The sequence below is a fragment of the Eschrichtius robustus genome, chromosome 10, assembly GCF_028021215.1.
Source record: "Eschrichtius robustus isolate mEscRob2 chromosome 10, mEscRob2.pri, whole genome shotgun sequence".
In the NCBI taxonomy this organism is placed as follows: domain Eukaryota; kingdom Metazoa; phylum Chordata; class Mammalia; order Artiodactyla; family Eschrichtiidae; genus Eschrichtius; species Eschrichtius robustus.
The window spans coordinates 94,091,316-94,109,502 of record NC_090833.1 but is presented as its reverse complement, the minus strand read 5'-3'; the positions used below and the strand labels follow the sequence as shown (position 1 = coordinate 94,109,502).

The following is an 18,187-nucleotide window of genomic DNA, read 5'->3' as shown; positions in this document are numbered from 1 at the left end:
TAAACTCGAAATGAATTAATGACTTAAATAAGACTGAAACCCATAAAACTACTTGAGGAAAACTTAGGCAGAACACTCTTTGACATAAATCAAAGGAATATTTTTTGGCTATGTCTCTTAAGGCAAATGAAACAAAAGCAAAAACAAACAAATGGGACCTAATTAAACTTAAAAGCTTTTGCACAGCTAAAGAAACCTTTGACAAAAAGAAAAGACAACCTATTATTGAAAGTGAGAAAATATCTGCAAATGATATAACTGATAAGGGGTTAATATCCAAAATACATAAACAGCTCATATAATTCAATATCAAAAAAACAAACAACCCGATTAAAAAATGGGCTGAAGACTTGAATAGATATTTCTCAAAGAAGACATACACATGGCCAAAGGGCACATGAAAAGATTCTCAACATTGGTAATCAGAGAAATGTAAATCAAAACCACAATGAAGTATCACCTCACACCTGTCAAAATAGCTATCATCAAAAAGACCACCAATAACAAATGTTGGCAAGGATATGGAGAAAAGGTTACCTTAGTACACTATGGATAGGAATGCAAATTGGTGCAGCCACTATGGAAAACATTATGGAGGTTCTTCAAAAAACTGAAAATAGAACCACCATATGATCCAGCAATTACATTCTTGGGTATATATCCATAGAAAATGAAAACACTAATTTGAAAAGATACATGCACCTCAGTGATCACAGCAGCTTCATGTACGATAGCCAAGATACGGAAACAACCTAAGCAACAGATGAATGGATAAAGAAAATGTGGGTTACATATATAATGGAATATTACTCAGCCATAAAAAAAATGAAATTTTGCCATTTGCATCAACATGGATGGACCTGGAGAGTATTATGCTTAGTGAAATAAATCAGAGAAAGAAAAATACTGTATATGATCAGTTATATGTGGAATCTAAAAAATAAAATAAACGAATATAACAAAACAGATATAGATTCACAGATATATAGAAAACAAACTAGTGGTTACCAGTGGGAAGCTGAAGGGAGGGAGGGGCAAGGTAGTGGTAGGGGATTAAGAGGTACAAACTAATATGTATAAAATCAATAAGCTACGAGGATATATTATACAGCACAGGGAATATAGCCAACATTTTATAATAACTTTAATGATGTACATCTATAAAAATACTGAATAACTATGTTGTACACTTGAAACTAATAAAATAGTTTAAATCAACTGTATTTCAATTAAAAATTCTTTAAAAAAAAGAAAAAGAACGTGAAATGATGGGAAAATAAACTCCTGAGAGCTGATCCAAGATGGCATAGTGGAAGGAGCTTGGGCTTACCTCACAACAAAAACACAACTAACTGCTGAACAGCCATCGATAAAAAAGACTGGAAGCTGCCAAAAAAGATATTCTACATCCAAAGATATAAAGAAGAAACCACAACAAGATGGTAGGAGGGGCACATTCACAATATAATCAAATCCCATTACCCTGGGTGGGCGATCCACAAACTGGAGAATTATTATATTGCAGAAGTTCTCCCACAGGAGTTAGAGTTCTGAGCTCCACATGAGGTTCCCCGGCCTGGGGGTCTGACATCAGAGGGAGGAGCCCCAAAGACATTTGGCTTTGAAGGCCAGGAAGGCTTGATTGCAGGAGCTCCACAGGACTGGGGGAAGTGGAGACTCCACTCTTGGAGGGTGCACACAAGGTCTCGCATGTACTGGGACCCAGGGCAAAGGCAGTGACTTCACAGGAGCCTAGGCTGGACCTACCTGCTGGTCTTGGAGGATCTCCTGGGGAGGGGGTTGTGGCTGTGGCTCTCCCTTGGGATGTGGATATGGGTGGTGGAGATCTCGGGGAGTGTGCATCTACGTGAACTCTCAAGGAGGCAGACATCTTCCTTGGGTTGGGTCATCAGCACCAAGACCTGGCCCCACCCAACAGCCTGTAGTCTCCAGTACTGGGACGCCTCAAGCCAAACAATAGCCCTACCCATCAGCAGACAGGCTGCCTAAAGACTTCCTGAGCCCACAGCCACCTCTAGACACATCCCTTGACACGGTTCTGCCCATCTGCCCACCAAAGGGCCAAGATCCAGCTCCACTCACCAGTAGGCAGGCACCAGTCCCTCCCACTAGGAGACCTGCACAAGCGTCTATACCAGCCTCACCCACTGGGGTAGACACCAGAAGCAAGAATACTACAATCAGGCAGCCTGCAGAACTGAGTCTGCAAATACAGGAATTTGTTCCAGACAAACAAACAAGATAAGACCCCAAAGAACAACTAAGCAAATTAGAGACAGGCAATCTACCAGAGAAAGAATTCAGCTTAATGATAGTCAAGATGATCCAAGATCTCAGAAAAAGAATGGATGCACAGTGTGAGAAAATACAAGAAATTTTTAATAAAGAATTAGAAAATATAGAGAACAACCAGGGTTAAAGAATACAATAATTGAAATGGAAAATACACCAGAAGGAATCAATAGCAGAAAAAATGATGCAGAAGAATGAATAAGTGAGCTGGAAGACAGAAAGGGGGAAATCACTGCTGTAGCACAGAATAAAGAAAGAAGAATGAAAAGAAATGAAGACAGTTAAAGAGACCTCTGGGACAAAATTAAATGCACCAACATTCGCATTATAGGGGTCCCAAAAGGAGAGGAGAGAGAGAAAGGGCCTGAGAAAATATTTGAAGAGATAATAGCTGAAAACTTCCCTAACATGAGAAAGAAAACACTCACTCAAGTCCAGGAAATGCAGAGAGTCCCAGGCAGGATTAACCAAAGGAGGAACACGCCAAGACACAGTAATCAAATTGACAAACATTAAAGACAAAGAGAAAATATTAAAAGCAACAAGGGAAAAGCAACAAATAATGTACAAGGGAATCCCCTTACAGTTATCAGTTGATTTTTTCAGCAGAAACTCTGCAGGCCAAAAGGGAGTGGCACAATACATTTAAATGAAGAAAGGAAAAGAATATTCGATCCAGCAAGGTGCTCATTCAGATTCAATGGAGAAATAAAAAGCTTTACAGACAAGCAACAGGTAAAAGAATTCAGTACCACCAAACCAGTTTCACAACAAATGCTAAAGGAACTTCTCTAGGTGGAAAAGAAAAGGCCACAACTGGAAACAAGAAAATTACAAAATGGGAAAGCTCACCAGGAAAGGCAAACATACAGTAAAGGTAACAAATCATCCACACACAAATAGGATATCTAAACCCATAATTGTGAGAGGAAGAGAGTGCAAATGCAGGATATTTGAAATTAAGAGCTCAGAAACTGAAAACAATCATGTGTGTGTATATATATGTGTGTGTGTGTGTATACTGCTATATCAAAACCTCATGGTAACCACAAACCAAAAATGTATAATAGATATACACACACATAAGAAAAAGCAATCCAAATGCAACAGCCCACAGAGTCATCAAATCACAAGAGAAGAGGAAAACGGAGGAAAGGAAGAAAAAGACCTACAAACACAAACCCAAAACAATTAACAAAAGGGCAATAAGAACATATGTACTGATAATTACCTTAAATGTAAACGGATTAAATGCTCCAACCGAAAGATACAGACTGGCTGAATGGATACAAAAATAAGACCTGTATACATGCTGTTTATAAGAGACCCACTTCAGATATAGAGACACATACAGACTAAAAGTGAGGGGATGGAAAAAAGTATTCCATGAAAATGTAAATCAAAAGAAAGCTGGAGTATCAATACTCATAAGAGACAAAATAGACTTTAAAATAAAGACTGCTACAAAAGACGAAGAAGGACACTACATAATGATCAAGGGATCAAGCCAAGAAGATATAACAGTTGTTAATATATATGCACCTAACATAGGAGCACTTCAGTATATGAGGGAAATGCTAACATCCATAAAAGAAAAAATTGACAGTAACACAATAATAGCTGGGGACTTTAACACCCCACTTTCATCAATGGGTAGATCATCTGGACAGAAAATCAATAAGGAAACACAGGCCTTAAATGACACATTAGACAAAATGGTCTTAATTGATATTTACAGAACATTCCATCCAAAAGCAGCAGAATACACATTCTTCTCAAGTGCACATGGAACATTCTCCAGGATAGATGACATCCTGGGCCACAAAACAACCCTTGCTAAATTTAAGAAAACTGAAATCATTTCAAGCATCTTTTCCAACCACAACGCTATGAGATTAGAAATCAACTACAAGAAAAAAAAAATGCAAAAAATACAAACATATGGAGGCTAAACAATATGTTACTAAATAACCAATGGACTACTGAAGAAAGCAAAGGGGAAATCAAAAAATACCCAGAGCTAAATGAAAACAGAATCATGACGATCTGAAACCTATGGGACACAGCAAAAGCAGTTCTAAGAGGGAAGTTTATAGAGATACAAGCTTCCCTCAGGTAATAAGAAAAATCTAAAATAAACAACCCAAAGTTACACCTAAAGCAACTAGAGAAAAAAGAACAAAACCCAAAGTTAGTAGAAGGAAAGAAGTCATAAAGATCAGAGCAGAAATAAATGAAAGAGACAAAGTAAACAATAGAAAAGATCAATGAAACTAAAGAGTGGTTCTTTGAAAAGATAAACAAAATTGATAAAACTTTAGCAAGACTCATCAAAAAAAAAAAGGGAGAAAGCCCAAATCAATAAAATTAGAAATGAAAAAGGAGGAGTTACAACCAATACCACAGAAATACAAAGGACCATAACAGACTACTACAGGCAATTATATGCCAATAAAATGGACAACCTAAAAGAAATGGACAGATTCTTAGAAAGGTACAATCTCCCAAGACTGAACCTGGAAGCAATTGAACATATGAACAGACCAATTACAAGCACTGAAATTGAATCTGTGATTTTAAAAACTCCCAACAAACAAAAGTCCAGGACCAGAGGGCTTCATAGGTGAATTCTATCAAACATTTAGAGAAGAGTTAACACCTATCCTGAAACTATTCCAAAAAGTTGCAGAGTAAGGAACACTTCTAAACTCATTCTCTGAGGCCACCATCACCCTGATACCAAAACCAGACAAAGATATCACAAAAAAAGAAAATTACAGGCTAATATCACTGATGAATATAGACGCAAAAACCCTCAACAAAATACTAGCAAACCAAATCCAACAACACATTAAAAGGATCATACACCACAATCAAGTAGGATTTATCCCAGGGATGCAAGAACTTTTCAATATCTGCAAATCAATGAGTGTGATAAACCACATTAACATATTAAAGAATAAAAACCATATGATCATCTCAACAGATGCAGAAAAAGCTTTTGACAAAATTCAACACCCACTTATGATAAAACCTCTCCAGAAAGTGGGCAGAGAGAGAACCTACCTCAACATAATAAAGGCCATATATGACAAACCCACAGCCAACATCATTCTCAATGGTGAAAAACTGAAAGCATTTCCTCTAAGATGAAGAACAAGACAAGGATGTCCACTCTCACCACTTTTATTCAACATAGTTTTGGAAGTCCTAGCCACAGCAATCAGAGAAGAAAAAGAAATAAAAGGTCTCCAAATTGGAAAAGAGGAAGTAAAACTGTCACTGTTTGCAGATGACATGATACTATACATAGAAAATCCTAAATGTGCTACCAGAAATCTACTAGAGTTCATCAATGATTCTGGTAAATTTGTAGGATACAAAATGAATACAAAGAAATCTGTTGCATTTCTATACACTAACAATGAAAGATCAGAAAGAGAAATTAAGGAAACAATTCCATTTGCCAATGCAACAAAAAGAATAAAATACCTAGGAATAAACCTACCTAAGGAGACAAAAGACCTGTACTCCAAAAACTATAAGACACTGATGAAAGAAATTGAAGATGACACAAACAGATGGAAAGATATACCATGTTCTTGGATGGGAAGAATCAATATTGTCAAAATGACTATACTGCCCAAGGCAATCTACAGATTCAGTGCAATCCCTATCAAACTACCAGTGGCATTTTTCACAGAACTAGAACAAAAAATTTTAAAATGTGCATGGAAACACAAAAGACCCTGAATAGCTGAAGCAATCTTGAGAAAGAAAAATGGAGCTGGAGGAATCAGGCTCCCTGACTTCAGACTATACTACAAAGCTATAGTCATCAAAACAGTATGGTACTGGCACAAAAACAGAAATATAGATCAATGGAACAGGATAGGAAATCCACAAATAAACCCACACACCTATGGTCAATTAATCTAGGAGAAAGGAGGCAAAAACATATAATGGAGAAAAGATAGTCTCTTCAATAAGTGGTTCTGAGCAAACTGGAGAGCTACCTGTAAAAGAATAAAATTAGAACATTCTCTAACACCATATATAAAAATAAACTCAAAATGAATTAATGACTTAAATTAAGACTGAAAACCATAAATCTCCTTGAGGAAAACATAGGCAGAACACTCTTTGACATAAATCATAGCAATATAGTTGCAGACTTTAATACTTCACTTTCAATAAAGGATAGGACAACCAGATAGAAGATAAGTAAGGAGAGGACCTGAACATCACAAGCCCATTAGGCTTAACAAACATTTACAAAACATTTCACCCAATAAGAGCAGAATTCTGCAGTGTAAGCCCTGACAAGTAGCTTTTCTTTCTTTCTTTTTTTTTTTTTTTTTGTAATGCAAGTGCCTGACTTAAGCTTTGATTTCCTGAGGCATCCACTTCAAAGAAGCCATCTCAAATAAAAGAACACTGCCAGCCACACAACTAAAGACCTACCATCCCCTTCACCCACCCCCATCCGAGCTCCTGTATTTTAGAGATCTCTGACTGATTTTAAATAACTGACCATTTGGCTATTTGTCTTTTTCTTTTCTTCTTGCACTTTAATTCCCACTCTTACGTTTTAAGTTCACAAATAAGGAATGAACTAGTGAAACTCCAATAAAGCAGAACCCCAGGCCTGCCTGTCTGTCTGACAGTCTCTCTCACCCTCTCTCTTTCTCTCTCCCTCCTTGCAACCTCACTATGTAGCCCCAGGTGTGTCATGTAAACCTCCCCTCCAGACTTGTAAAGTAATAAACCTTGTCCTTTCTACAGTTTACTGATGGTTATTGCTGAGGAATCTTGCAATCATAGTAAGAAACACAAGGGTTGGTCCAGCCACATGACTGGTTCTGAAAGGGGAACCCAGGCCCAGGTGAGTGCTCCCAGGCATTTCTAGCTGATAGCATCACTACTGATAGGCTGAGGGTGGCACAAAACAAATACACATTCTTTTAAAGTGCACAGGGAACATTCTCCAAAATAGGCCATATGTTAGTCCACAAAACAATTTTAAAAGATTAAAATCATACAAAGTATCTTTTCTAACACAATGAATGAAATTTAAAAATTTTTTAAACTAGAAAATGGCATATATGTAGAAAGTAAACAATGCACTCAAACAACCAAATAGTCAAAGATGTAATCATAGGGAAATCAGAAAACACCTTAGAACAAATGAAAAGGAAAGCACAACATATTAAAATTTATTACATATAGCAAAAGAAGTATCCAGAGGGAAATTTATAACTGCAGATGTCTACATTAAAAAAGAAGAAAGATCTTAACCCAATAACTTAACTGTATACCATAATAAACTGAGATAAACAAAATACAGAATAGAAAAACAATAAAGAAAAATCAATGAAACCAAAAGTTGGTGTTTTAAAAAGATCAAAAATTGGCAAAGTCTTTAGCTACCAAACTGGATAACTCAGATGAAACAGACAAATTCCTAGAAACACACAAATTTCCAAAACTGACTCAAGAGGAAATAGAAAATCTGAATAGACCTGTAACAAGTACTGAGATTGAATTATTAATAAAAAACCTCTCACCAAAGAAAAGTCCAGGACCAGATGGCTTCCCTGGTGAATTGTACCATTTAAAGAAGAATTAACACCAATATTTCTCAAACTCTTCCAAAAAGTTGAAGAGGTGGGAACACTTCCTAACTCATTCTATGTAGCCAGCATCACACTGGTATCAAAGCCAGATGAAGACATCATAAGAAAAAAAAATTACAAATACCTGTGATAAATACTGATGTAGAAATCTTCACTAAAACATTAGCAAACTGGATTCAATAGCATATTAGAAGGAGTATACACCATGACCAGGTGCAATCCTGTGATGGTGGTTTAATATATGAAAATCAATCAATGTAACACACCATTAATAGAATGAAGAGTTAAAAAAATATGATCATCTTAATTAATGCAGAAAAACCATTTGACAAAATCTAACACTCTTTCATGACAACAGCACTCAACATACTAGAAATAAAATAGAATTTTCTCAGTATGATAAAGGCCATATATGAAAAAAACCCTTGTTAACATCACACTCAATGGTGAAAGACTGAACGTTTTTCCTTTAGGATCAAGACAGAGGTGCCCACTTTTGCCATTTCTATTCAATATAGTACTTGAAGTTCTGCCCAGAGAAATTAGGCAAGAAAAGGAAATAAAATGCATGCAAATTGGAAAGGAAGAAGTAAAATTATCTCTGTTCAGAATAACATTTCTTATATGCAGATAACCCTAAAGAACACAAACACACACATACACACACACACACATATACAAACTGCTAGAACTAATTTATGAATTCAGCAAAGTTGCAGGGTAGAAAATCAACACATCAAAATCAGTGGCATTTTTTTTTTTGGCTGCTCCACGTGGCATGTGGGATCCTAGTTCCCCAACCAGGGATCAAACCCGCATCCCCTGCATTGGAAGCATGGAGTTTTAACCACTGGACTGCCAGGGAAGTCCCAGTTGCATTTTTATACACTAGCAATGAACAATCTGAAAAGAAAATTAAGAAAACAATTACATTTAAGCACAAAAAAGAATAAAATACTTAGGAATAATTAAACTAAGGAGTTGAAAGACTTACACACTGAAAACTGCAAAACATTGCCAAAAGAAATTAAAGAAGACATAAATAAATGGGAAGATGTCCCATGTTTGTGGATTTGAAGACTTAATATTGTTAATGTGTCAATACCACCCAAAGCCAATCTATAGAGTTTTGATGCATCACTATCAAAGTCTCAATGGCATTTTTTCAAGAAATAGAAAAACTCATCCTAAAACTCATTTGGATTCTCAAGGGATCCCAATAACCAAAACAGTCCTAAAAAAGAAGAACAAAGTTGGAAGACTCATACTTCTTGACTTCAGAACTTACTGCAAAGCTACAGAAATCAAAACAGTGTAATATTAGCAACATGACAGACTGTAGACCAACGGAATAGAACAGAAAATCCAGAAATAAACCTTTGCATATATAACCAATTGATTTTCAACAAGGGTGCCAAGACCATTCAATGGGAAAAGGACAGTTTTTTCAACAAATACTGCTGGGACAACTAGATATCAACACGCAAAAGAATAAAGATGGTCCCTTATCAAACACCACATATAAAAATTAACTCAAAATGGATAAAAGGCCTAAACATAAGAGCTACAATTATTAAACTCTTAGCATCTTTAGAGAACACTTAGAAGGAAACATGGGGGGAAAGCTTTATAACATTGGATTTGGCAATAAATCATTGCCAAATCCAATGACATAGGCAACAAAAGAAAAAATAGATAAACTGGAATTCATAAAAATGAAAAACTCTTATGCATCAAAAGACATTATCAACAGAGTAAAAAGGCAACTCACAGAATGGGAATTATTTTTGGAAATCACATATCTGAAAAGCGATTAATATCCAGAATATAGAGAGAATTCCTCCAACTCAACAACAAAAAAAGAAACAACTCAATTAAAAAATGGGCAAAAACCCCTTCCACCATGTGAGGATACAATGAGAAGTCTGCAACCTGGAAGAGGCCCTCACCCTAGCATGCTGACATCCTCATCTCAGACGTCCAGCCTCCAGGACTGTGAGAAATAAATTTCTGTTGTTTATATTTAAAAAATAGGCAAAAGCCTTGAATTATTTTTCCAAAGAAGACATACAAACGGCCAATAAGCACATGAAAAGATGCTGAACATCACCCATCATTAGGGAAATGCAAAACACCTATCAAGATGGCGACTATGAAAAAAATCAGAAAATAGAAAGTGTTAGAGAGGATGTGGAGAAACTGGAGCCCTTGTGTACTGTTGGTGGGGATGTAAAATGGTGCAGCTGCTCTGGAAAGTAGTTTGGTGATTCCTCAAAAAATTAAAACTAGAATTACCGGGCTTCCCTGGTGGCGCAGTGGTTGAGAGTCTGCCTGCCAATGCAGGGGACACGGGTTCGTGCCCTGGTCTGGGAGGGTCCCGCGTGCCGCGGAGCGGCTGGGCCCGTGAGCCGCAATTGCTGAGCCTGCGCGTCTGGAGCCTGTGCTCCGCAACGAGAGAGGCCGCGATGGTCAGAGGCCTGCGCACCGCGATGAGGAGTGGCCCCCGCTTGCCGCAACTGGAGAAAGCCCTCGCACAGAAACGAAGACCCAACACAGCCATAAATAAATAAAAATAAAAAAATAAACAAAAAAAAACCAAACAAACTAGAATTACCATATGATCTAGTGATTCCACTTCTGGGTATATACCCTAAAGAACTGAAAGCAAAGACTCAAAGAGATATCTATATACCCATGTTCATAGTAGCATTATGCACAACAGTTAAAAGGTAGAAGCAACCCAAGTGTCCATCAACGGATGAATGGATAAAACAAAATGTGGTACGTACGTACAACGGACTACGACTCAGCATTAAAAAGGAAGGAAAGTCTTTCAAGACACTTATGAAAGAAAGCAAAGATGATACTAACAGTCCACCTAGAGGGGTGGGATGGGGGGCTGGGAGGGAAATGCAAGAGGGAGGAGAAATGGGGATATATGTATATCTATAGCTGGTTCACTTTGTTATAAAGCAGAAACTAACACACCATTGTAAAGCAATTATACTCCAATAAACATGTTAAAAAATTAATTAATTAATTATTTAAAAAGATGATACAAACAGATGGAGAGATATACCATGTTCTTGGATTGGAAGAATCAACACTGTGAAAATGACGATACTACCCAAAGCAATCTACAGATTCAAAGCAATCCCTATCAAATTACCAGTGGCATTTTTCACAGAACTAGAACAAGAAATTTTACAATTTGTATGGAAACACAAAAGACCCCGAATAGCCAAAGCAATCTTGAGAAAGAAAGACAGAGCTGGAGGAATCCAGGCTCCCTGACTTCAGACTATACTACAAAGCTACAGTAATCAAGACAGTATGGTACTGGCACAAAAACAGAAATATAGATCAATGGAACAGGATAGAAAGCCCAGAGATAAACCCACGCACATATAGTCACTTTATCTTTATACAATGGAGAAAAGACAGCCTCTTCAGTAAGTGTTGCTGGGAAAACTGGACAGCTACATGTAAAAGAATGAAATTAGAACACTTCCTAACACCATACACAAAAATAAACTCAAAATGGATTAAAGACCTAAATGTAAGGCCAGACACTATCAAACTCTTAGAGGAAAACATAGGCAGAACACTCTATGACATAAATCACAGCAAGATCCTTTTTGACCCACCTCCTAAAGTAATGTAAATAAAAACAAAAATAAACAAATTGGACCTAATGAAACTTCAGAGCTTTTGCACAGCAAAGGAAACCATAAACAAGACGAAAAGACAACTCTCAGAATGGGAGAAAATATTTGCAAACGAAGCAACGGACAAAGGATTAATCTCCAAAATTTACAAACAGCTCATGCAGCTCAATATCAAAACAACAAACAACCCCATCTAAAAATGGGCAGAAGACCTAAATAGACATTTCTCCAAAGAAGACATACAGATTGCCAACAAACACATGAAAAGATGCTCAGCATCACTAATCATTAGAGAAATGCAAATCAAAATCACGGTGTCACCCCACACCAGTCAGAATGGCCATCATCAAAAAATCTACAAACGATAAATGCTGGAGAGGGTGTGGAGAAAAGGGAACCCTCCTGCACTGTTGGTGGGAACGTAAATTGATACAGCCACTATGGAGAACAGTACGGAGGGTCCTTAAAAAGCTAAAAATAGAACTACCATATGACCCGGCAATCCCATTATTGCACATATACCCTGAGAAAACCATAATTCAAAAGGACACATGTACCACAGTGTTCATTGCAGCACTATTTACAATAGCCAGGACACGGAAGCAACCTAAATGTCCATCGACAGATGAATGGATATAGAAGATGTGGCACATACATACAATGGAATATTACTCAGCCATAAAAAGGAACGAAATTGAGTTACTTGTAATGAGGTGGATGGACCTAGAGTCTGTCACACAGAGTGAAGTAAGTCAGAAAGAGAAAAACAAATACCGTATGCTAACGCATCTATATGGAATCTAAAAAACCGGTACTGATGAACCTAGTGGCAGGGCAGGAATAAAGACACAGATGTAGAGAACAGACTTGAGGACACAGTGGGGGAAGGAGAATCTGGGACGAAGTGAGAGAGTAGCACTGACTTGTATACACTACCAAATATAAAATGGATGACTAGTGGGAAGCAGCTGCATAGCACAGGGAGATCAGCTCGATGCTTTGTGACGACCTACAGGGGTGGGATAGGGAAGGTGGGAGGGAGGCTCAAGAGGGAGGGGATATGGGGATGTATGTATACATATAGCTGATTCACTTTGTTGTACAGCAGTAACTAACACAACATTGTAAAGCAATTATACTCCAATAAAGATGAAAAAAATAGTAATAAAAAATAAGTAAATAAAAAGGAAAGAAATTCTGACGTACACTACAACATGGATGAAACTTGAAGACATTATGCTAAGTGACATAAACCAGTTATAAAAAGACACATACTGTATGATTCTACTTATATGAGGTACCTAGAGAAGTCAAATTCATAGAGACAGAAAGTAGAATGGTAGTTGCCAAGGGCTTGGGGGAAGGGGGGCATATATATAGGCAGTTATTTTTCATTGGGTATAGAGTTTCAGTTTTGCAAAATGAAAAAATTGGAGATGGATGGTGGTGATGGTTGGACAACAATATGAATGCAATTAATACCACTGAACTGTATATACTTAAAAATGGTTAAGATGTTAAATTTTATGTTATGTGTATTCTACCACAATTTTAAAAAATTGAACCTTGAAAGCATTATGACAAAAGGGCAAATGGGCAGTGACAAAAGGGCAAATATTGTATGATTCCACTTATATGAGGTACCAAGAGAAGTCAAATTCATAGTAGAATAGAGGTTACCAGAGTGACCAGAAAGAGGGACTGAAGAGTTATTTCTTATTGAGTAGTTTCTGTCTGGGATAATAAAAAAGTTCTAGAAATGGATAGTGGTGAATAGTTTAAAAAAAAAAAAAAAACACCTTATTAAGAATCCCAGACATCTGAACAACAGAATTAGCAGAGCTGACCGACAGGGCCTGGCCCAGCACAGATACTGAGAGCTGATGTGGTGGAGTCTGGACAGAAGAGTAGACACTAGCCTGCCCAGGGCTTGAGGTGCAGAACCTTCAGGGCCTTGGGGCTGTGTTATGAATTCTCAGTTCTGTCCCAGAATAATGGAGAATAGATTTGAGGAGTTAAACTCATGGAGGTGCAGTGTCAGGAGGTTACTACAGAAGAGGAACAGAAGTTCAGACTGGGAGTGTGGACGTGAGAGGGAATGGAAGAGGATGACCTCAAGCACCTGTGGAGCAGTGGCTGACAACTTGGGTCAAAAATCCAGTCCCAGCAAGTTTTAAAGAACTGAAAACACACAAAATCTGTTCTCTTACCACAGTGCGACTAGGCTTAAAAAATCCCCAAAAAACCACTATCAAAAAGATCATGAGGAAATTAATAACTATATTACCTCAAATCACCATGGAAATTATAAAATATTTTGATCAGAGGTTAAAGAAAATGCTACATATCAAAACCTTTGGAATGCAGCTAATACCACTAGAAGGAATTTTATAGCCTGAATGCCTGTATTATAAAAGAAGAAAGGCTCAAAATCAATGCACTACACATCTCAAGAAACTTTCTAGAACAAAAAAGCAACCCAAAGATAGAAGAGAAGAGATAATAAAAGGAAGAAGCTAATGAAATATACAGTAATTACCATCAAAGTGATGAGTTCTTTGAAAAGGCGAATAAAAAATATAAATTCAGAGAAATCACCAATATCAGAATGAAAAACAAGACATCACTGCAAGTCCTGCAAACTGTGAAGAGAAAATATTATAAACAACTTTACACCAATTAATTGGAAAACTTAGATAAATTTAGAGGTGTATCAATTGTTAGAAAAGCAGTATTTAACAGAAAGAAGAAATAGAAAACCCAAATGGTACTAAAACTGTAAAAGAAATTAAATCCATAATGCAAACCTTACCCTCAAGGGATGTAGACATGTGTGATAAATATGTAACAGCAAAATGTCAATCATAGCTCATAGGTAGAAGGTACCTGAGAGTTCACTGAAGAATTTTCAATCTTTTGTATGTTTGAAACTTTTTGAAGTAAAAGATCATAGGGGAACATTCCCTCAAAAAAAAAAAAAAAAAAATGGCCATCATCAAAAAATCTACAAAAAATAAATGCTGGAGAGGGTATGGAGAGAAAGGAACCCTCCTTCACTGTTGGTGGGAATGTAAATTGGTACAGCCACTATGGAGAACAGTATGGAGGTTCCTTAAAAAACTAAAAATAGAACTACTATATGATCCAGCAATCCCACTCCTGGGCATATATCTGGAGAAAAACATGGTTCAAAAGGATACATGCACCCCAATGTTCACTGCAGCACTTTTTACAATAGCCAAGACATGGAAGCAATCTACATGTCCATCAACAGACGAATGGATAAAGAAGACGTGGTACATATATACAACAGAATATACCCAGCCATTAAGAAGAATGAAATAATGCCATTTGCAGCAACATGGATGGACCTAGAGATACGTGGAATCTAAAATAAAAAATGATACAAATGAACTTATTTACAAAACAGAAACAGATTCACAGACTTAGAGAACTGAACTTATGGTTACCAGGGAGAAGGGTGGGGGAGGAATAGGGAGTTTGGGATTGACATGTACACACTGCTATATTTAAAATGGATAATCAACAAGTACCCACTATATAGCACAGGGAACTCTGCTCAATATTATGTGACAACCTAAATGGGAAAAGAATTTGAAAAATAGATACATGTATATGTATAACTGAATCACTTTGATGTACACCTGAAACTAAGACAACATTGTTAATCAACTATACTCCCCAAAAAAATAAAAAGTTAAAAAGAAAAACAAAACCCTCCTGGCCCAGATGGCTTCACCAGTGAACTTTGCTAAACATTTCAGGAAAAAATAACATAATCTTGCACAAACTCCTCCAGGAGACTGAAAAAGAGGGAATACTCCTTCAAGTAGGCTTTGAAGTCAGCAGTCCTAATACAGGAACAATTCACAGAACAAAACCTAAGACAGCAGCTCCTCACTTCTGCCCCACGTGGTCTGGGGCACCTGAGCTAAAACCCAATAAGGGGTGTCCCCTGGGTATGTTGTGCAGACCCCACCCACTTTGCCAGCTTGGGCTCTGGTGGAAGACAGGTTGAGGTGGGCTCACCAGGATGAGGCCACACCTGCAAGCTGCTGGCCAGTCCCACCTAGACACTGCCCAACACTGGGCTAGGGCCTGCTGCTCAGCTCTTCAGCTGAGATCTGGAGTCACAGCTTCATTCCCATTCTGTGCCTTCGACTCTGGGCAAGCCCAGCCCCCGCCATGCCCCACTTACAGCCCGTGCCTCGCCAGAGGCCGGGGGCCAGCCTGCCATGGCCTCCATGTCATGCAACTTCTGCGTCTGCTTCAACTGGTTGAGTGACGGCTTCAGCTGTGTGGGCCCAACCGTCTTGCTTGTCCACTCGTCCACCAACTTGTGCAGGTCGTCCGTGAAGGTGCCTTTCTTGTTGTTGCTGTTGTTCACCTGCGCCTGGATGTGCAGGGCAGGTTGGGGGCCCGGCTCAGGGCCCGGGACCAGGCTGCTGGTGGAGGACCCTAGAGAGCACACACAGGCCAGGGTTGGTGACACCACACGCCAGCACCACGGGCTGGCTGCAGTCATTCATACAGTGGTCTCGCTTAAGCCAGGCAACACCTTGCTTCAGGAGATGGTCTGCACTGGGGGGATCCATGCAGTTTTAGACACAGTGGAGCGACCTCAGGGGACTGGGCTTTGCCAGGCAGCCATCACCCATCTCATCAGCCAGGGGACAGGACCCCAGCTGCTGGCAGCCTCACTCAGCATCCTCTGTGCCCACACTGCCCAGGACCACCAGACCCCCATGTGAGAGAGCTCAGAAAACTCCTGGTGCAGCTGGACACAGACTGGGGGCAAATTCCTCACGCTTCTGCACTCTCAGCTCTAATATGAGGATTCAGAGGAGATTCAACAATACTTTAGGCAGAATGCTTAGCAGCTGCTGCTATCCTTCCAGCAAAGGGAAAATGCTTGCAATAGGTTGGATTGCTGATGTTCCCGTGAATGATAATGACTTGGTGATTTGGAATTTAAGACACAGAAATCACGCCTCTACTCACCGGAGTGTGTAATAATAATAAAGGATACAAATACCCAGAGCCTTCCGACATGGGTCTACAGGCTTGGTGCCAACTGAGGGGCTGATGCCTGTAGCAGGAGGAACTGGGAGGCCCGGTTGCCCGGGAAAGCCTGGGGCTGTGGCTTAGCTGGAGCGGGACAAAGGTGAGTGCACTTGGCCACTTCACTCAAAGATCTTTTTTAATGACCAAAACAGGACTTTTAAATTTTTTTGAACTGTGTCCCTTTCCTTCCCCAGCATGTAATTTCTTATTGGCAATTTTGGATAAACCAATTTTTAAATTTTCTGCATTAAATAAATAACCTAATGACCATCTCTTCAAACAAGCCATTGCAATATGTAGTTTACTTTAGAGGCTAGCAATGAAACAGCACAGACACAAACAGTTAAACATTAGTGATGAGATTTTACACACGCTGCTATTTCTACATGAACATTTCAGCCAGAAAAGAAAAACAGAAAAATTAAAAAAAAAAAAAAAAGGCATGAGATGAGAGCAGTGGGCGGCCCAGGTAAACTGATACCCATTTTGTCCCGGCATCTCTCCTCTGTGAGGGGCACTCATCTTTAGCACTTCAAGGAAATATTCCTACGGTTTTGGAAAAGGAGCCAATTAATGATTGGTAATATGTGGACGTTCCGGAGAAGGACAGCCTGTTAGATGTGAACTGGCAAGAATGCACAAACTCTAGGAGCCATGGAGACTCAAAAGGGCGCCCGAGGGCGGCTATCTCGCCAGGTGGAGGCCAAGCAGCGCCCGCGAAGGGTGGGTGCAGAGCAGGCCCACGCCCGGCCACCTGCTGGGCCCTCGGCTCCCGGTCTAGTCGCGGAAACCCTGACGCACACTAGCCACAATAAAGCCCATGCGATGGAAGCGGACAAGGGGTAAAAAACCCGATAATTACGACTGCTGTGCTCTTTGCCTAGACAGAGACGCTTCAAGGCAGACCCTGCAAAGGAAGAAGAAATGACACAAGACCACAGGGTTAGGCAGGACAGCACACATGGGGGACAAGCCACCACACTCTAAGCAAAAGTCATCAGTGTGCGAGGAGGAGCAAAGGCCAGCAGTTCAGAGAGAAGGGACCAGCCTCCTGGGCTAACTGGGCGGCCCCCAAGTCAGTGTGGAGGTTCACGAGAGCTGCGCTGAAGGGCGGAGGTGCAGGGCCAAGCCCCAAGCTTCAGGTAGAAGTGTGTGTGTCTCTAGAAGCATATTCAAAAAAAAAGAGAGAGGGAGAGAGAAAGGAGAAAAAAAAAAAAAAGCAAAGCACACTGCTTGGCTTTCAAATGTAAGGTTTCTGGGAGCCCCGCTGGTTGAGGCAGGAAACCCACTAAAAGTCAGCCAGGAGAGCTCTCAATGGAGCAGAGCCTAGCTCTGCCCAGAGGGAGGCCCATGAGTGGTTTTCCAAGTGCAAAAAGATACATTGTTTTGCAGGTTTGAGGCCAATCCCAGATCCTGGACAGCTGCCCTGAACAGGCCAGTGGCAAGTGTGGTGGGGAAATATGAGGGGTCCTATCTAGAGAGGTG

General features: G+C 39.3%; 1 protein-coding gene across 11 annotated transcripts in view; it reads right to left on the bottom strand.

The window, feature by feature from the left end:
* WNK2 (WNK lysine deficient protein kinase 2) overlaps positions 1-18,187 on the bottom strand; it is a 148,677-nt gene that overhangs the window by 11,779 nt on the left and 118,711 nt on the right. For 6 of the 11 annotated variants that reach the window (XM_068551857.1, XM_068551861.1, XM_068551863.1 and 3 more), the window contains 2 exons: positions 17,565-17,609; positions 15,837-16,096 (listed from right to left, as the gene is read on the bottom strand). In XM_068551857.1, coding sequence (XP_068407958.1) covers positions 15,837-16,096; positions 17,565-17,609 — 305 coding nt within the window. Of the gene's footprint in view, positions 1-15,836; positions 16,097-17,230; positions 17,249-17,564; positions 17,610-18,187 lie in introns of those variants that run through there. The other 5 variants (XM_068551860.1, XM_068551862.1, XM_068551866.1 and 2 more) reach the window with 3 other exon arrangements.